Source organism: Pelodiscus sinensis, unplaced genomic scaffold (genome assembly GCF_049634645.1).
Source record: "Pelodiscus sinensis isolate JC-2024 unplaced genomic scaffold, ASM4963464v1 ctg124, whole genome shotgun sequence".
Taxonomy (NCBI): domain Eukaryota; kingdom Metazoa; phylum Chordata; order Testudines; family Trionychidae; genus Pelodiscus; species Pelodiscus sinensis.
The window spans coordinates 66,441-85,709 of NW_027466050.1; the positions used below are offsets into that span (position 1 = coordinate 66,441).

Sequence of the window (19,269 nt, forward strand, 5' to 3'; positions counted from 1 at the left end):
TGGTTCCCATGGCCCTGGTGTGGGGGGGTGGAGGGGGTGCCCCTGCGGTTCCCATGGCCCTGGTGTGGGGGGGTGGAGGGGGTGCCCCTGCGGTTCCCATGGCCCTGGGGTGGGGGGGGTGGAGGGGGTGCCCCTGCGGTTCCCATGGCCCTGGTGTGGAGGGTGGAGGGGGTGCCCCTGCGGTTCCCATGGCCCTGGTGTGGGGGGGTGGAGGGGGTGCCCCTGTGGTTCCCATGGCCCTGGTGTGGGGGGGTGGAGGGGGTGCCCCTGCGGTTCCCATGGCCCTGGTGTGGGGGGGGTGGAGGGGGTGCCCCTGCGGTTCCCATGGCCCTGGGGTGGGGGGGTGGAGGGGGTGCCCCTGCGGTTCCCATGGCCCTGGTGTGGGGGGTGGAGGGGGTGCCCCTGCGGTTCCCATGGCCCTGGTGTGGGGGGGTGGAGGGGGTGCCCCTGCGGTTCCCATGGCCCTGGGGTGGGGGGGGTGGCCTGGTTTGTGGGGGCGGGGGGTGTCACCAAGCAATTCCAGTTCAAATCCAGGTTAGACAAAGGGCAGGCGGGAGGTGCTGGAGGCAGCTGAGTGTGAAAACCCACCAGTCTGCTCCCGCTGGGCCCCCGCCCAGCCTCTGCAGGGCTCCCCCGCCACCTCCCCAGCGGCAGCCAGAGCAGAGGGGGGCTGGGCCGGGGAGGGCTGGGGAGGAGGAGGCCAGTGGACCCAGCGGCAGAGGTGCCCTGGTGGGAGCCTGTCAAACAGCTGGGGGGCTGTGGAGCCGGGGGCCCGGCCTGCGCGCACTGGGGGGCCCGCCTGGCAGGGGCTCTCTGGAGCAGGAGGCAAAGGGCCAGCGCTGCTCTTGGGGGCAGAGGGGCAGCTAATGGCAGCAGGCTGGGAGCACAGGGGGGCTGGCGCCTGCCCCCTCCCGGGATCCTGGGCCCTTCCCCCCAGCGTGACGCTGGACACGCCTCATCCTGGGGCCCCTGGGAAGGGGAGCCAGTGACGTGGGCAGCCTGGCTCTGGGATGCAGAAATCCGCCCCTGCCCCCCAGCAGGAACCCTGTGCTGGCCCCCAGGGCCCGGCCCGGCAGCTGTGTGGGGGGGAAGGGGAATAAATCCTCGCCTGCCAGTGGCCTCCTCCCTGGAGCTGCTGCCAAAGGCAGGGCCAGCCCCACAGGACACGCCGCCCCACGGGCCCAGCTTGCCCCCTGCAGGGCAGGCGTCCCAGCCTGGGCCAGGGTCCTGCCACCTGCCCCCGGCCTGGCTCAGTCTCCTCCCTGTGCTGGCAGCGCTGCTGGAGACGGAGCAGCACCTCCTGCTGGATCCCGGGCGCGTGCTGCAGCTTCTCTGTGACGCCAACCGCAGCCTGGGCATCGCCTGGTACAAGGAGGCCAGGCCGCTCGCCCCAGGCGGGCGCCTCCGCATCTGGCAGCGGCGGCTGGAGATCGCGGGCGTCGCCTACGAGGACTCAGGGTTGTATGAGTGCCGGGCGCAGGACACCGGCCAGCGTCTGCGCAGCTTCACCATCTCCGTCGCGGGTAAGAGCCCTGCCCCCGGCCCGGGGGCAAGAGTCACGGGCCACCCCGCTGTGGGCTGCCAGCGCTCCTGCCCCCCGCAGCACCCCCTGCTGGGACAGCGCCCCCTCCCTGCAGCGCCCCCTGCTGGGACAGCCCCCCGGACAGTGACCCCCTCCCTGCAGCGCCCCCTGCTGGGACAGGCCCCCGGACAGCGCCCCTTCCCTGCAGCGCCCCCTGCTGGGACAGCCCCCTGGACAGTGACCCCCTCCCTGCAGCGCCCCCTGCTGGGACAGGCCCCCGGACAGCGCCCCTTCCCTGCAGCGCCCCCTGCTGGGACAGCCCCCTGGACAGTGACCCCCTCCCTGCAGCGCCCCCTGCTGGGACAGCCCCCCGGACAGCGACCCCTCCCTGCAGCGCCCCATGCTGGGACAGGCCCCCGGACAGCGCCCCTTCCCTGCAGCGCCCCCTGCTGGGACAGCCCCCCGGACAGCGACCCCTCCCTGCAGCGCCCCCTGCTGGGACAGCCCCCTGGACAGTGACCCCCTCCCTGCAGCGCCCCCTGCTGGGACAGCCCCCCGGACAGCGCCCCCTCCCTGCAGCGCCCCCTGCTGGGACAGCCCCCCGGACAGCGCCCCCTCCCTGCAGCGCCCCCTGCTGGGACAGCCCCCCGGACAGCGCCCCCTTCCTGCAGCGCCCCCTGCTGGGACAGCCCCCCGGACAGCGCCCCCTCCCTGCAGCGCCCCCTGCTGGGACAGCCCCCCGGACAGCGCCCCCTCCCTGCAGCGCCCCCTGCTGGGACAGCCCCTGGCCAGCATCCCTTCCCTGCACTGCCCCCAGCCAGCGCTCCCACACCCTCCACACAGCGCCCCCTGCTGGGACAGCCCCCAACCAGAGCCCCCTCCCCACAGCGCTCCCGCCCCCTCCCTGCAGTGAAGGAGTAACCCCAACTATACATACAGTATGATGGGGGCTAATTTGGCTAGGACAAATCAGGAAAGAGATCTTGGCGTTATCGTGGACAGTTCCCTGAAAACTTCCACACAGTGTGCAGCGGCGGTCAAAAAGGCAAATAGGATGCTAGGATTTATTAAGAAAGGGATAGAAAATAAGACCCAGAATATCATAGGGTAAGTCTACACTGCATCCCTAGTTCAAACTAGGGATGCAAATGGAGACGACCGAAGTAGTTAATGAAGCGGGGATTTAAATATCCCGCGCTCCATTAACATGATCTCGCCGGCGCGCTAGTTCGAATCAGAGGAGTAACATTAGTTCGGACTAAGGGCTTTAGTCTGAACTACCGCGTCCCGGCGCGCACTTCCTGGTTCGAATCAGCTGTGATTCGAACTAGCGCGCCGGCGAGATCATGTTAATGGAGCGCGGGATATTTAAATCCCCGCTTCATTAACTACTTCGATTGTCTCCATTTGCATCCCTAGTTCGAACTAGGGATGCAGTGTAGACGTACCCTTACTGCCCCTGTATAAAACTATGGTACGCCCACATCTTGAATACTGTGTACAGATGTGATAGAAATGTAGCTGTGTTAGTCTGGGGTAGCTGAAGCAAAATGCAGGACAATGTAGCACTTTAAAGACTAACAAGATGGTTTATTAGGTGATGAGCTTTCGTGGGCCAGACCCACTTCCTCAGATCAAATAGTGGAAGAAAGTAGTCACAACCGTATATACCAAAGGATACAATTAAAAAAAATGAACAAATATGAAAAGGACAAATCACATTGCAGAACAGGAGGGGGATGCGGGGGGGGGGGAGGAAGGAAGGTAAGTGTCTGTGAATTGATGATATTAGAGGTGGGGAGAGTGGGATGTTTGTGAGTTAATGGTATTAGAGGTGATAATTGGGGAAACTGTCTTGGTAATGGGTGAGATAGTTCAAATGATTGTTGAGTCCTTTTTGGAAAGTGTCGAATTTTAACATGAATGACAGTTCAGAGGATTCCCTTTCAAGTGCAGATGTAAAAGGTCTTTGTAGCAGAATGCAGGTGGTTAAGTCATTTAGAGAGTGTCCTTTCTGGTTAAAATGGCAAGAAACTGTTTTCTCTTTGTGATCTTGTCTGATATCTGTTTTGTGGGCATTAATCCTTTGGCGAAGTGTCTGAGATGTTTGTCCAATGTACATAGCAGACGGACACTTTCGGCACATGATAGCATAGATTATATTTCTGGATGCGCAGGAATATGTGTTCTTGATCTTATAACTCACTTGGTTAGGTCCAATAATGGTATCAGCAGAATGAATATGTGGACAAAGCTGGCAACGGGGTTTGTTGCAAGGGAAGGTACCAGGGTTGGTATTAGTGTGGTATGTCCTGTGGTGGTTGGTAAGAATCATCTTGAGGTTAGGTGGTTGTCTATAGGAGACTATGGGTCTGTCTCCCAGAGCCTCTTGGAGTATGGTATCCTGTTCCAGTATAGGCTGTAGTTTATTGATAATGTGTTGGACAGGTTTAAGTTGGGGGTTGTAGGTGATGACAAGTGGTGTTCTATTGTTGGTTTTCTTGGGTCTGTCTTGAAGTAGATGGTTTCTAGGTATTCGTCTGGCTCTTTCAATTTGCTTTTTTATTTCTCTGGGTGGATAGTTGAGGTATATAAATGTTTGGTAGAGATCCTGAAGCTTCTGGTCTCTGTCAGTGGGATTAGAGCAGATGTGGTTGTATCGAAGGGCTTGGCTATAGACGCTGGATCGTGTGGTGTGTTCTGGATGGGAGCTGGGAGCATGTAGGTAACTGTATGAGTCGGTGGGTTTTCTGTAGAGAGTGGTGTCTAATTTTCCATTGTTGATTTGTACGGTGGTGTCCAGGAAGTGGATCTCTCGTGTAGAATGGTCCAGGCTGAGGTTAATGGTGGGGTGTAGGTTGTTGAAATCTCTGTGGAATATCTGCAGTGTTTCTTGGCCATGCGTCCAGATCATAAAGATGTCATCGATGTAGCATAGGTAGAGGAGGGGTGAAAGGGGACGGGAGTTGAGGAAACGTTGTTCTAGGTCAGCCATAAAGATGTTAGCATACTGTGGGGCCATGCGTGTACCCATGGCTGTGCCGCTGATCTGGAGGTATAAGTTGTTCTCAAACTGGAAATAATTGTGGGTGAGAACAAAGTTACATAGGTCTGCTGTCAGGTTGGCAGTAGTGTCCTCTGGGATAGTGTTTCTAATTGCTTGTAATCCGTCTTCATGTGTGAAGTTGGTGTATAGAGCTTCTACATCCATGGTGGCAAGGATGGTATTATTGGGGAGGTTATCGATGTTTTGTAGTTTCCTTAGGAAGTCAGTAGTGTCTCGGAGATAGCTGGGGGTGTTGGTTGCGTAGGGTTTGAGGAGAGAGTCTACATAGCTGGATAGACCAGTAGTGAGCGTGCCAATACCAGAGATGATGGGACGTCCGGGGTGTCTAGGTTTATGGATCTTGGGAAGCAGATAGAACAATCCTGGTCGGGGGTCAGAAGGTGATTCTGTGTGGATTTGTTCCCGAGTAGCTGTGGGGAGGCTTTTAAGGAGACAGTGTAGTTTCTTTTGGTATTCCAAGGTGGGATCAGAGGGGAGAGGTTTGTAAAATGTGGTGTTCGAGAGTTGTCTGGTTGCCTCCTGGTTATAGTCGGCCTTATTCATAATGACCACAGCACCCCCTTTGTCAGCTGGTTTGATTATAATGTCCAGGTTGTTTTTGAGACTCTGGATGGCATGGTGTTCAGCGCGGCTAAGATTGTGTGTCGCTTGTTGTCGTTTGCGAATAATGTCAGTCTGTGCGTTGTTGCGGAAGCTGTGTATATAGAAATCCAGATTGTAATTCCGACCGTCAGGGGGAGTCCATATAGAATTATTTTTCCTTTGGTGTTGATAGGGGGGATCTGGTAGGTCAGATTGATGTTCATTGGTGGTTTGGAAATATTCTCGGAGACGGAGGCGGCGAAAAAAAGCCTCAAGGTCACCACAAAATTGTATCCAGTTTGTGGGGGACGTGGGGCAGAAAGAGAGACCCCGGGACAAGACAGACTTTTCTGCTGGATTGAGTTTGTAGCTGGAGAGGTTAACAATATTATCCGGTGGGTTGAGGCAGTTGCTGTTGTAGCCAGCGGTATGGAGCAGGTTAGAAAATTTATTGTCTTTTCTTTGTTGTAGGGAATAGAAGTGTGTATAGTAGATTTCTTGTCTGGTGGAACAAAAGTCTTGCAAGGTGTCAGTCGGTGTGGATGTTTGTCTTGAGATGAGACGATCTAAGTTAGAAATGTCATTCTTGATGGTTTTCTGTTTCTTGTATAAAATACTTATCAGGTGGTTTCTTAATTTCTTGGATAGTGTGAGGCAGAGTCTTTCACTGTAGTCAGTGCAGTATGTTGATCTTAATGGATTGTTCACTTTCAGTCCTTTGGGTATGATGTCCATCTTCTTGCACTTGGATAGAAAGCTGATGTCTGTCTGTATCTGTGCGAGTTTCTTCGTATGGTTGAAACAAACATTTGAACTATCTCACCCATTACCAAGATAGTTTCCCCAATTATCACCTCTAATACCATTAACTCACAAACATCCCACTCTCCCTACCTCTAATATCATCAATTCACAGACACTCACCTTCCTTCCTTCCCCCCCCCCCCCCGCATCCCCCTCCTGTTCTGCAATGTGATTTGTCCTTTTCATATTTGTTCATTTTTTTTAATTGTATCCTTTGGTATATATGGTTGTGACTACTTTCTTCCACTATTTGATCTGAGGAAGTGGGTCTGGCCCACGAAAGCTCATCATCTAATAAACCATCTTGTTAGTCTTTAAAGTGCTACATAGTCCTGCATTTTGTGTACAGATGTGGTCTCCTCAGCTCAAAAAAGATATTTTGACCTTGGAAAGGGTTCAGAAAAGGGCAACTAAAATGATGAGGGGTTTGGAACGGGTCCCATATGAGGAGAGGCTAAAGCGACTGGGACTTTTCAGTTTAGAAAAGAGGAGACTGAGGGGGGATATGATAGAGGTCTATAAAATCATGAGTGGTGTGGAGAGGGCCGATAAAGAAAACTTATTTATTAGTTCCCATAATAGAAGAACTAGAGGACACCAAATGAAATGAATGGGTAGCAAGTTTAAAACTAATAAAAAAAAGTTCTTCACACAGCGTGTTGTCAACCTGTGGAACTCCTTGCCACAGGAGGCTGTGAAGGCTAGGACTATAACAGAGTTTAAAGAGAAGCTAGATAATTTCATGGAGGTTAGGTCCATAAAAGGCTATTAGCCAGGGGATAAAATGGTGTCCTTGGCCTCTGTCTGTCAGAGGCTGGAGAGGGATGGCAGGAGACAAATTGCTTGATCATTATCTTCGGTCCACCCTCTCTGGGGTACCTGGTGCTGGCCACTGTCGGCAGACAGGACACTGGGCTAGATGGACCTTTGGTCTGCCCCAGTCTGGCCGTTTTTATGTTCACAGCGCCCCCTGCTGGGACAGCCCCCAGCCAGCACTCCCACCCTGGTCCCCACAGCCCCTCCTGCTGGAACAGCCTGGGACCAGTGTACCTGAACACCCTTCCCCCACCAACTACCTTCCTGCTGGTAGACATCCCCAGCCAGCGCTCCTGCCCCACAGCGCCCCCTGCTGAGAGCACCCCCAGCCAGATCTCCTGCTCCACAGCGCCCCCTGCTGAGAGCTCCTCCAGCCAGAGCTCCTGCCCCCACAGTGCCCCCTGCTGAGAGCACCCCCAGCCAGATCTCCTGCCCCACAGCGCCCCCTGCTGAGAGCACCCCCAGCCAGATCTCCTGCCCCACAGCGCCCCCTGCTGGGAGCTCCCCCAGCCAGAGCTCCTGCCCCACAGCGCCCCCTGCTGAGAGCACCCCCAGCCAGATCTCCTGCCCCACAGCGCCCCCTGCTGAGAGCACCCCCAGCCAGATCTCCTGCCCCACAGCGCCCCCTGCTGAGAGCACCCCCAGCCAGATCTCCTGCCCCACAGCGCCCCCTGCTGAGAGCTCCCCCAGCCAGAGCTCCTGCCCCACAGTGCCCCCTGCTGAAAGCACCCCCAGCCAGTGCTCCTGGTTAAACCCCAACAGCGCTCCCTGCTGGGAGCGCCGCCTGCCAAGCCAGCGCTCCTGCCATGTCCCTGCAGCTGGCGTAGCTGGGTGCACGCCCCAAGCCGGTGCCCTGTCCTGCTCCTCAGCACTGGCACGGCAGGGGCGGGAGCTCACCACGCCTGGTGCTTCCTCTCAGACTCGCTGGCGTCCGGCGATGACGATGAAGACAGCAATGGGGACGGCTCCCTCGGCGAGGAGCCCACGTACCGCAGGGGTGAGTACGGGGCCAGTGGGTCTGGCCCCCCCGCTGCAGCTTGAGGCGAGGGACAAGGTTGGGGCTGGGTCCCTCAAGCGGCCAGGAGAGCAGAGCCCCTTCCCGCCTGCCTCTCTCTGCAGGAACGTCCCTCCCAGCAGACCCCACATTCCCTCTGCTGCCCCCCATGGCAGGTGGCAGACTGGGACCATGCCTGGCCTGTGCCCAGCCGCGGGGTTCCCAGCCTGAGCTCTGTCTGGCATAGGGGCTGTACTGGTGGTGCTGCTGGCCCTGCCTTGGCTATCTCAGCGCTTTGGAGCAGCTGGCTGAGATCACTGGCTGGGCGCTGCACGGTGGGCACTGGCTTGGGCACTGCACTCTGTGCACTGGCTTGGGCACTGCGTATTGGGCACTGGCTTGGGCACTGTGTAATGGGCACTGCATTGTGGGCACTGGCTTGGGCACTGCGTTGTGGGCACTGGCTTGGGCACTGCACTCTGTGCACTGGCTTGGGCACTGCGTATTGGGCACTGCGTATTGGGCACTGGCTTGGGCACTGTGTAATGGGCACTGCATTGTGGGCACTGGCTTGGCACTGCGTAGTGAGCACTGGCTTCGGCACTGCACTCTGTGCACTGGATTGGGCACTGCATTATGGGCACTGGCTTGGGCACTGCACTCTGTGCACTGGCTTGGGCACTGCATTGTGGGCACTGGCTTGGGCACTGCGTAGTTCTTTGAAGGGGTTAACAAACATGCAGACAAGGGGGATCCAGTAGATACAGTATACTTAGATTTTCGGAAAGCCTTTGACAAGGTCCCTGTGTAAATTCCATGGCCATGGGATAAGAGGGAAGGTCCTTTCTTGGATTGAGAACTGGTTAAAAGGCAGGAAACTAAGGGTAGGAATAAATGGTAAATTTTCAGATTGGAGAGGGGTAACTAGTGGTGTCCCCCAAGGGTCAGTCCTGGGACCAATCCTTTTCAACTTATTCATAAATGATCTGGAGAAAGGGGTAAGCAGTGAGGTGGTGAAGTTTGGGGATGATACCAAACTGTTTAGGATAGTCAAGACAGAAGCAGACTATGAGGGTCTGTCTACACTACCCCGCTAGTTCGAACTAGGCTGGTAATGTAGGCAACCGCACTTGCAAATGAAGCCCTGGATTTGAATTTCCCGGGCTTCATTTGCATAAGCCGGCCGGCGCCATTTTTAAATCCCGGCTAGTTCGAACCCCGTGCCGCGTGGCTACACGAGGAGTACAGCTAGTTCAGATAGGAAGCCTAATCCGAACTAGCTACTCCGTGCCGCATGTAGCTGCGCGGCACGGGGTTCGAACTAGCCGGGATTTAAAAATGGCGGCACCCGGCTTATGCAAATGAAGCCCGGGAAATTCAAATCCAGGGCTTCATTTGCAAGTGCGGTTGCCTACATTACCAGCCTAGTTCGAACTAGCGGGGTAGTGTAGACAGACCCTGAGGGACTCCAAGATCATCTCACCAAACTGAGTGATTGGGCAGCAAAATGGCAAATGAAATGTAATGTGGATAAGTGTAAAGTAATGCAAAACGGGAAAAATAACCCCAACTATACTTACAGTATGATGGGGGCTAATTTTGGCTACGACAAATCAGGAAAGAGATCTTGGAGTTATCGTGGACAGTTCTCTGAAAACTTCCACGCAGTGTGCAGCGGCGGACAGAAAGGCAAATAGGATGCTAGGAATTATTAAGAAAGGGATAGAAAATAAGACCCAGAATATCTTACTGCCCCTGTATAAAACTATGGTACGCCCACATCTTGAGTACTGTGTACAGATGTGGTCTCCTCACCTCAAAAAAGATATTTTGGCCTTGGAAAGGGTTCAGAAAAGGGCAACTAAAATGATTAGGGGTTTGGAACGGGTCCCATATGAGGAGAGGCTAAAGAGACTGGGACTTTTCAGTTTAGAAAAGAGGAGACTGAGGGGGGATATGATAGAGGTCTATAAAATCATGAGTGGTGTGGAGAGGGCTGATAAAGAAAAGTTATTTATTAGTTCCTATAATAGAAGAACTAGAGGACACCAAATGAAATTAATGGGGAGCAGGTTTAAAACTAATAAAAGAAAGTTCTTCTTCACACAGCATGTAATCAACCTGTGGAACTCCTTGCCAGAGGAGGCTGTGAAGGCTAGGACTATAAGAGAGTTTAAAGAGAAGCTAGATAATTTCATGGAGGTTAGGTCCATAAAAGGCTATTAGCCAGGGGATAAAATGGTGTCCTTGGCCTCTGTCTGTCAGAGGCTGGAGAGGGATGGCAGGAGACAAATCGCTTGATCATTGTCTTCGGTCCACCCTCTCTGGGGCACCTGGTGCTGGCCGCTGTTGGCAGACAGGACACTGGGCTAGATGGACCTTTGGTCTGACCCAGTACGGCCGTTCTTATGTTCACTGCACTTTGTGCACTGGCTTGGGCACTGCGTAGTGAGCACTGGCTTGGGCACTGCGTAGTGGGCACTGGCTTGGGCACTGCGTTGTGGGCACTGGCTTGGGCACTGCAGTCTGTGCACTGGCTTGGGCACTGCGTAGTGGGCACTGGCTTGGGCACTGCAGTCTATGCACTGGCTTGGGCACTGCGTAGTGGGCACTGGCTTGGGCACTGCAGTCTGTGCACTGGCTTGGGCACTGCGTTGTGGGCACTGGCTTGGCACTGCAGTCTGTGCACTGGTTTGGGCACTGCGTAGTGGGCACTGGCTTGGGCACTGCAGTCTGTGCACTGGCTTGGGCACTGCGTTGTGGGCACTGGCTTGGGCACTGCAGTCTGTGCACTGGCTTGGGCACTGCGTAGTGGGCACTGGCTTGGGCACTCCACTCTGGGCACTGGCTTGGGCACTGCATTGTGGGTGCTGGCTTGGTACTGCACTATGAGCACTGGCTGGGCACTGCCCCGCCGCAGGGTGGGTGTGTTCCTGGCTGCAGCTCTGGCATGTGGCACTGGGGCCTCTCCAGACCTGGCACCTATGCTGGCCCCTGGCACACCGTCTCCCCCAGCGCCGTACTGGACGCACCCGCAGCGCATGGATAAGAAGCTGTACGCTGTCCCCGCGGGAAACACGGTCAAGTTCCGCTGCCCGGCCTCGGGGAGCCCTGCCCCCAGCATCCGCTGGCTGAAGAACGGGCAGGAGTTCCAGGGGGAGCACCGCATCGGCGGCATCCGGGTAAGGCCCCCGTCCAGCCCCTCCCTGGGGTGCCCTCGGTGCCCGGCACTGCCCACCAGCTGTGCGGGGGGAGGCCGGGCGGCAGCAGGCACCTCTGCCCCCCTCACCTGGCGCTGCCCCTTCTCTCGCAGCTCCGGCCGCAGCACTGGAGCTTGGTCATGGAGAGCGTGGTGCCCTCCGACCGCGGCAACTACACCTGCCTGGTGGAGAACCAGGCTGGCAGCATCCACTACAGCTACCTGCTCGACGTCCTCGGTGAGGCCTCTCCCTGCGTGGGCAGCCCTGGGCCAGGGGCACCGACTCGGGCTTCCCGCAGCCTCGGGGCCACACCGAGCGCCCTGTGTCCCGGCGGGGGTGTCTCCATGCGGCCTGGGCACCAGGGCGCCGATCCTGGAGCGTCACAGGGCTTGGAGGTCTCCTGGGTCCTGTCCCTGACCCGCCTCCCACGCCTCTGCGCCCCTCTGCCAGCCGCTGGGGGCGGGGGGATTCCTGGCAGGGCGCTGCGGCTGTAGTGGCTCTGGTGTGTGCCAGGGCAAGGCGGGAGGTGGACAGATGGGCGTGGGAGGCGTGGGGCTGCAGGAGAGCTTGGGGAGCAGGTGCAGAGGGGCTGGCCCTGCCCAGGGCACAGAGCGAGCGGCTCACAGCCCAGGTGCCCTGCTCTGCCCCCGGGGTTCGTGCTGGGCGCAGCTGGGCGATGCTGCCCCCTTCCTCCCCGGGCAGAGCGGTCCCCGCACAGGCCCATCCTGCAGGCCGGGCTGCCGGCCAACACCACGGCGGTGGTGGGCAGCGACGTGGAGTTCTTCTGCAAGGTGTACAGCGACGCCCAGCCCCACATCCAGTGGCTCCGGCACATCGAGGTGAACGGCAGCAGCTCCGGCCCCGACGGCGTGCCCTACGTCCAGGTGCTCAAGGTAAGCGCCAGGCGCCGAGCCCTGCAGCAGCCCCTCCCGGCGTCGCCCACCGAGCCCGCGGCCTTGGCAGAGCGGGGAGCTGCCGGCAGGAGGAGCTGGGCCCCGGGGAGCCAGTCCAGGGGCTGGGCAGGCTCGGCTTGGCCCACGGAGCTCGGCGCCCCCCCAGACAGGCTCTGGCTTTGCCCTGAGGCTGCGTCTCTCCTGCCGCAGACGGCCGACATTAACAGCTCGGAGGTGGAGGTGCTCTACCTGCACAACGTCTCCGCGGAGGATGCCGGCGAGTACACCTGCCTGGCTGGGAACTCCATCGGCCTGTCCTACCAGTCGGCCTGGCTCACCGTGCTGCCCGGTAAGGGGCAGGCTGGCCGGGGCGGTGCGTAGGGAGGAGGCAGGGCCCCTCCTGGCCGCCCCAGCCCGGGCTCACTGGCTTCGCTCTGTGGCAGAGGAGCCAGAGGCCCCAGACACCAGCTACACGGACATCGTCATCTACACGTCGGGCTCGCTGGCGCTGGCCATGGGCCTGGTGATCGCCGCGCGGTGCCGCGTGCAGACCCGGCCCAGCAAGCAGCCGCTGGCCGTACACAGGCTCTCCAAGTTCCCGCTCGTCCGCCAGGTACGTGCGGGGCCGGAGGGAGCCTGCAGCCGCCCCCCGCGGGTCGCGGCTCTGCGCTGGGCTGCAAGGGCCGGCTGTCCTCGCTGTGCCGCCACCTGCACTGCCCTCTGGCTGCAGCCGGCGCCTGGCGCTGCCCGGCAACCCCCCCCCGGCCACCAGGAACCGGCGCTGCCCGGCAACCCCCCCCGGCCACCAGGAACCGGCGCTGCCCGGCAACCCCCCCCGGCCACCAGGAACCGGCGCTGCCCGGCAACCCCCCCCGGCCACCAGGAACCGGCGCTGCCCGGCAACCCCCCCCCGGCCACCAGGAACCGGCGCTGCCCGGCAACCCCCCCCGGCCACCAGGAACCGGCGCTGCCCGGCAACCCCCCCCCGGCCACCAGGAACCGGCGCTGCCCGGCAACCCCCCCCGGCCACCAGGAACCGGCGCTGCCCGGCAACCCCCCCCCGGCCACCAGGAACCGGCGCTGCCCGGCAACCCCCTCCCCGGCCACCAGGAACCGGCGCTGCCCGGCAACCCCCCCCCGGCCACCAGGAACCGGCGCTGCCCGGCAACCCCCTCCCCGGCCACCAGGAACCGGCGCTGCCCGGCAACCTCCCCCGGCCACCAGGAACCGGCGCTGCCCGGCAACCCCCCCCGGCCACCAGGAACCGGCGCTGCCCGGCAACCCCCCCCCCCGGCCACCAGGAACCGGCGCTGCCCGGCAACCCCCCCCCCGGCCACCAGGAACCGGCGCTGCCCGGCAACCCCCCCCGGCCACCAGGAACCGGCGCTGCCCGGCAACCCCCCTCGGCCACCAGGAACCGGCGCTGCCCGGCAACCCCCCTCGGCCACCAGGAACCGGCGCTGCCCGGCAACCCCCCCCCCGGCCACCAGGAACCGGCGCTGCCCGGCAACCCCCCCGGCCACCAGGAACCGGCGCTGCCCGGCAACCCCCCCCCCGGCCACCAGGAACCGGCGCTGCCCGGCAACCCCCCCCGGCCACCAGGAACCGGCGCTGCCCAGCAACCCCCCTCCCGGCCACCAGGAACCGGCGCTGCCCGGCAACCCCCCCCGGCCACCAGGAACCGGCGCTGCCCGGCAACCCCCCCCGGCCACCAGGAACCGGCGCAGCCCGGCAACCCCCCTGCCGGCCACCAGGAACCGGCGCTGCCCGGCAACCCCCCTCCCGGCCACCAGGAACCGGCGCTGCCCGGCAACCCCCCCCCCGGCCACCAGGAACCGGCGCTGCCCGGCAACCCCCCCAGGCCACCAGGAACCGGCGCTGCCCGGCAACCCCCCTCCCGGCCACCAGGAACCGGCGCTGCCCGGCAACCCCCCCCCCGGCCACCAGGAACCGGCGCTGCCCGGCAACCCCCCCCCCCCAGCCACCAGGAACCGGCGCAGCCCGGCAACCCCCCCCCGGCCACCAGGAACCGGCGCTGCCCGGCAACCCCCCTCCCGGCCACCAGGAACCGGCGCTGCCCGGCAACCCCCCCCCGGCCACCAGGAACCGGCGCTGCCCGGCAACCCCCCCCCCGGCCACCAGGAACCGGCGCTGCCCGGCAACCCCCCCCCGGCCACCAGGAACCGGCGCTGCCCGGCAACCCCCCCCCCGGCCACCAGGAACCGGCGCTGCCCGGCAACCCCCCCCGGCCACCAGGAACCGGCGCTGCCCGGCAACCCCCCCCCGGCCACCAGGAACCGGCGCAGCCCGGCAACCCCCCCCCGGCCACCAGGAACCGGCGCTGCCCGGCAACCCCCCTCCCGGCCACCAGGAACCGGCGCTGCCCGGCAACCCCCCCCCGGCCACCAGGAACCGGCGCTGCCCGGCAACCCCCCCCCCCCGGCCACCAGGAACCGGCGCTGCCCGGCAACCCCCCCCCGGCCACCAGGAACCGGCGCTGCCCGGCAACCCCCCCCCCGGCCACCAGGAACCGGCGCTGCCCGGCAACCCCCCCCCCCGGCCACCAGGAACCGGCGCTGCCCGGCAACCCCCCCCGGCCACCAGGAACCGGCGCTGCCCGGCAACCCCCCCCCGGCCACCAGGAACCGGCGCTGCCCGGCAACCCCCCCCCGGCCACCAGGAACCGGCGCTGCCCGGCAAACACCCCCCCGGCCACCAGGAACCGGCGCTGCCCGGCAACCCCCCCCCGGCCACCAGGAACCGGCGCTGCCCAGCAACACCCCCAAAGAGCTGCTGGGGCCCAGCCCTGCCCCCTTTCCCCTCTTTCTCCTCCCCAGGGCTGGGCCCTGCACCCCCCGCCGGCCTGCCTGGTGCTGACAGGGGGGCTCTTGGGTCTCCCACAGTTCTCCTTGGAGTCGAGCTGCTCGGGAAAGTCCAGCGCGTCCCTGGTGCGAGTCGCCCGCCTCTCGTCCAGCTGCACCCCGATGCTGGCAGGGGTCCTGGAGCTCGGCCTGCCGCTGGACCCCGCCTGGGAGTTCCCCCGATACAAGTAGGGCCTGGCTCCCGGCAGACGGGGGGTCACCTCGTGCTGCCCCACTGTGTGGGGCCCGGGTGTGTCCCAGCCCGCGCGCGGCTCTGAGACCGGGCTCTGGGCGGCTCTGCTGAGCTCTCCGTGGGGCCCTGCAGCCTTCCAGCCACGTGCACACAGACTGACTGCTCAGCCCTCCTGCGTCTCCACGGGGCGCTGAGCCCCCGGCCTGCCTCGGTCTCCACGGGGTGCCCTGCCTCGCTCAGCCGGGCCTGGGGCTCCCTGGGGTGCCCTGCCTCGCTCAGCCGGGCCTGGGGCTCCCTGGGGCGCCCTGCCTCGCTCAGCCGGACCTGGGGCTCCGCGGGGTGCCCTGCCTCGCTCAGCCGGGCCTGGGGCTCCCTGGGGCGCTCTGCCTCGCTCAGCCGGGCCTGGGGCTCCCTGGGGCGCTCTGCCTCGCTCAGCCGGGCCTGGGGATCCGCGGAGCGCCCTGCCTCGCTCAGCCGGGCCTGGGGCTCCCTGGGGCGCCCTGCCTCGCTCAGCCGGGCCTGGGGCTACACAGGGCGCCCTGCCTCGCTCAGCCGGGCCTGGCGCTCCCTGGGGCGCCCTGCCTCGCTCAGCCGGGCCTGGGGCTACACGGGGCGCCCTGCCTCGCTCAGCCGGGCCTGGCGCTCCCTGGGGCGCCCTGCCTCGCTCAGCCGGGCCTCGGTCTCCACGGGGTGCCCTGCCTCGCTCAGCCGGGCCTGGGGCTCCGCGGGGCGCCCTGCCTCGCTCAGCCGGGCCTGGGGCTCCGCGGGGCGCCCTGCCTCGCTCAGCCGGGCCTGGCGCTCCGCGGGGCGCTCTGCCTCGCTCAGCCGGGCCTGGGGCTCCCTGGGGCGCCCTGCCTCGCTCAGCCGGGCCTGGGGCTCCCTGGGGCGCCCTGCCTCGCTCAGCCGGGCCTGGGGCTCCCTGGGGCGCCCTGCCTCGCTCAGCCGGGCCTGGGGCTCCCTGGGGCGCCCTGCCTCGCTCAGCCGGGCCTGGGGCTCCCTGGGGCACCTGCCTCGCTCAGCCGGGCCTGGGGCTCCCTGGGGCGCCCTGCCTCGCTCAGCCGGGCCTGGGGCTCCCTGGGGCGCCCTGCCTCGCTCAGCCGGGCCTGGGGCTCCCTGGGGCGCCCTGCCTCGCTCAGCCGGGCCTGCCGGCCATGGCCCCCCTCCTGCCGCTCACAAGGGTCTCCCCGCAGGCTGGTGCTGGGCAAGCCCCTAGGCGAGGGCTGCTTTGGCCAGGTGGTGCGAGCCGAGGCCTACGGGCTGGACAGAGCCAGGCCAGACAGAGCCGTCACGGTGGCTGTGAAGATGCTCAAAGGTAACGGTGCTGTTCCGGGCCGTGTCCCGGGCGGGGGCTCCCGTCTCAGCCCTGCCTGGGCAGCCCCCCTGCCCCCCGTGACCGTCTCCCTGCACCCCCAGACAGCGCCACAGACAAGGACCTGGCCGACCTGATCTCCGAGATGGAGATGATGAAACTGATGGACAAGCACAAGAACATCATCAACCTGCTGGGAGTCTGCACGCAGGACGGTGCGGGAGGGGCCGCCGGGCTCGGTGGGGGAGGGGCCGCCGGGCTGGGTGCGGGAGGGGCCGCCGGGCTCGGTGCGGGAGGGGCCGCTGGGCTGGGTGCGGGAGGGGCCGCCGGGCTTGGTGGGGGAGGGGCCGCTGGGCTGGGTGCGGGAGGGGCCGCCGGGCTCGGTGGGGGAGGGGCCGCTGGGCTGGGTGCGGGAGGGGCCGCCGGGCTGGGTGCGGGAGGGGCCGCCAGGTGTGTGGGGGAGGGGCCGCCGGTCTGGGTGTGGGAGGGGCCGCCGGGCTGGGTGCGGGAGGGGCTGCCAGGTGTGTGGGGGAGGGGCCGCCGGGCTGGGTGTGGGAGGGGCCGCCGGGCTGGGTGCGGGAGGGGCTGCCAGGTGTGTGGGGGAGGGGCCGCCGGGCTGGGTGTGGGAGGGGCCACCGGGCTGGGTGCGGGAGGGGCTGCCAGGTGTGTGGGGGAGGCGCCGCCGATCTGGGTGCGGGAGGGGCTGCCGGGCTCGGTGCGGGAGGGGCTGGCCAGTGGGTGTGGGAGGGGCTGCCAGGTGTGGGGGGGAGGGGCCGCCGGGCTCCGTGCGGAAGGGGCTGCCAGGTGTGTGGGGGAGGGGGCACCAGGTGTGTGGGGGAGGGGCCGCCAGGCTGGGTGCGGGAAGGGCTGCCGGGCTCGGTGCGGAAGGGGCTGCCAGGTGTGTGGGGGAGGGGCTGCCAGGCTCGGTGCGGGAGGGGCTGCCGGGCTCGGTGCGGAAGGGGCTGCCAGGTGTGTGGGGGAGGGGCTGCCGGGCTCGGTGCGGGAGGGGCTGCCAGGTGTGTGGGGGAGGGGCCGCCGGGCTCAGTGCGGGAGGGGCTGCCGGGCTCGTGCAGGGTGGAACAGGGAGGGTTGCTGTATTTGGGAGGGGTCGCTGCCACGCTTGAGGGGTCTGGGGGCTGCTCACATCTGAGCAAAGGCAGAGCAGGCTGGGGCTGGCGGGGGCGCTGCCCCCCTTCGTGCCCGGGGGGCTGAGCCGGGCCCCGGAGCTGGCGGGGCTGACGGGGCCGGGCCGCACGGCAGGGCCGCTGTTCGTGCTGGTGGAGTTTGCCTCCAAGGGGAACCTGCGGGAATACCTGCGCGCCCGGCGCCCGCCCACGCCCGACTACACCTTCGACGTGCGCGCCATGCCCGAGGAGCAGCTCTCCTTCAAGGACCTGGTCTCCTGCAGCTACCAGGTGGCCCGTGGCATGGAGTACCTGGAGTCCAAGAGGGTGAGCTGGCGCCCAGGCTGCTCCAGCTCCTTCCGGGGCAGAGGGGCTGGGCACTGCCCGGCACAGGCTCCCCCAAGGGGCTGCCCAGAGTGGACATGGCGGAGGGGCTCCCTGTGGGGGCTGCTAATGGGCCCCCCAGCCCAGCCCTGGGTGCGGGTGCCAGGCCGTGGCGGGAGGTCAGAGGTTATTTGGCCAGTCCCACGACAAACGTCTGGCTCTGTCCCCTCCCTGCAGTGCGTCCACAGGGACCTGGCCCGCCGCAACGTGCTGGTGACCGAGGAGAACGTGCTGAAAATCGCCGACTTCGGCCTTGCCCGGGACGTCCACGACATCGACTATTATAAGAAAACCAGCAACGTGAGCGGGGCAGGGCCGAGGGGCGGGGCGGGGGCGGGGCTGATGGGAGGGGCGGGGCAGGGGCGGGGCTGATGGAGGGGCGGGGCTGATGGGAGGGGCGGGGCCGGGGGCGGGGTGATGGGAGGGGCGGGGCTGATGGGAGGGGCGGGGCTGATGGGAGGGGCGGGGGCCGAGGGGCGGGGCCAGGCGGCCGTCATTGCGCAGCAGCCGTGGCTCAGGTTTGCTGTCTCGCAGGGCCGGCTGCCGGTGAAGGTGGATGGCGCCCGAGGCCCTGTTCGACAGAGTGTACACGCACCAGAGCGACGTGTGAGCCGGGGCGCCCCCGCCAGGGCTAGCGGGGAACACGCCGATGGGCGCTGGGGCTCCCGTGGCCGTGCCAGGCCTGACCCTTGCTCTGTCCCCAGGTGGTCCTTTGGGATTCTGCTGTGGGAGATCTTCACGCTGGGGGGCTCCCCGTACCCCGGCATCCCAGTGGAGGAGCTCTTCAAGCTGCTGAAGGAAGGGCACCGCATGGACAAGCCCTCCAACTGCACCACATGAGCTGTGAGTGCCGCTGCCCCGGGGGGGAGGAGGGCTTGCTCCGGCTGACGGCTCTGTCCTGCTTTCCAGGTACGTGCTGATGCGGGGAGTGCTGGCACGCGGGCCCCCACCCAGCGCCCCACCTTCAAGCAGTTGGTGGAGGGGCTGGACAAGACCCTGGCAGCTGTCTCGGAGGAGGTAGGTTGGCCGAGCACGCCTCCCTGTGTCGGGTTCCCTGCCCGGGCAGCGCCCCGCAAGCCGACGGCTCTCTCCCTTCCCGCAGTACCTGGAGCTGGCCATGCCCTTCGAGCAGTACTCCCCCTCCTGCGAGGGACACCGGCAGCACCTGCTCCTCCGACGACTCTGTCTTCACCCACGAGCCCCTGCCTGGCGCCCCCTGCCTCTCCTACCACAGCGGGAGGGCGCCAGGGCCGCGGGGCTGGCGCGGCTCCCCCGAGGCCAGGCCGTTCTGAGGGCCCCACCCCAGCCCTGTACATAGCCACCAGAGCAGTGTCCCCCCGGGCACTGAAATCTTGCTGGATAAATTATTTTGGAATAGAGCCTCTGGCTGCAGGTTTCTTGGATGCCCCGGGGCAGGGCGGGGGCTGCTGCCAGGCGGGGGCCGAGCCCAGACCCTTCCTGTGGGGATGTCCCCAGCCCCCTCCTTCCTCGCCTGCCTCACGAGGCTTCTGCCTTGTGTG

The 19,269-nt window shown here is 64.3% G+C and overlaps 1 protein-coding gene across 5 annotated transcripts in view; it reads left to right on the top strand.

The window, feature by feature from the left end:
• FGFR4 (fibroblast growth factor receptor 4) overlaps nt 1–18,992 on the top strand; it is a 40,881-nt gene extending 21,889 nt beyond the window's left edge. For 3 of the 5 annotated variants that reach the window (XM_075918722.1, XM_075918725.1, XM_075918726.1), the window contains 15 exons: nt 1,275–1,523; nt 7,711–7,788; nt 10,759–10,967; nt 11,099–11,222; nt 11,655–11,878; nt 12,089–12,227; nt 12,322–12,491; nt 14,782–14,927; nt 16,123–16,244; nt 16,346–16,456; nt 17,502–17,692; nt 17,927–18,049; nt 18,284–18,355; nt 18,454–18,766; nt 18,852–18,992. In XM_075918722.1, coding sequence (XP_075774837.1) covers nt 1,275–1,523; nt 7,711–7,788; nt 10,759–10,967; nt 11,099–11,222; nt 11,655–11,878; nt 12,089–12,227; nt 12,322–12,491; nt 14,782–14,927; nt 16,123–16,244; nt 16,346–16,456; nt 17,502–17,692; nt 17,927–18,049; nt 18,284–18,355; nt 18,454–18,669 — 2,174 coding nt within the window. In that variant the 3' untranslated portion in view covers nt 18,670–18,766; nt 18,852–18,992. The remainder of the gene's footprint in view (nt 1–1,274; nt 1,524–7,710; nt 7,789–10,758; nt 10,968–11,098; nt 11,223–11,654; nt 11,879–12,088; nt 12,228–12,321; nt 12,492–14,781; nt 14,928–16,122; nt 16,245–16,345; nt 16,457–17,501; nt 17,693–17,926; nt 18,050–18,283; nt 18,356–18,453; nt 18,767–18,851) is intronic. The other 2 variants (XM_075918723.1, XM_075918724.1) reach the window with 2 other exon arrangements.
• Nucleotides 18,993–19,269: the final 277 nt, after the last annotated feature.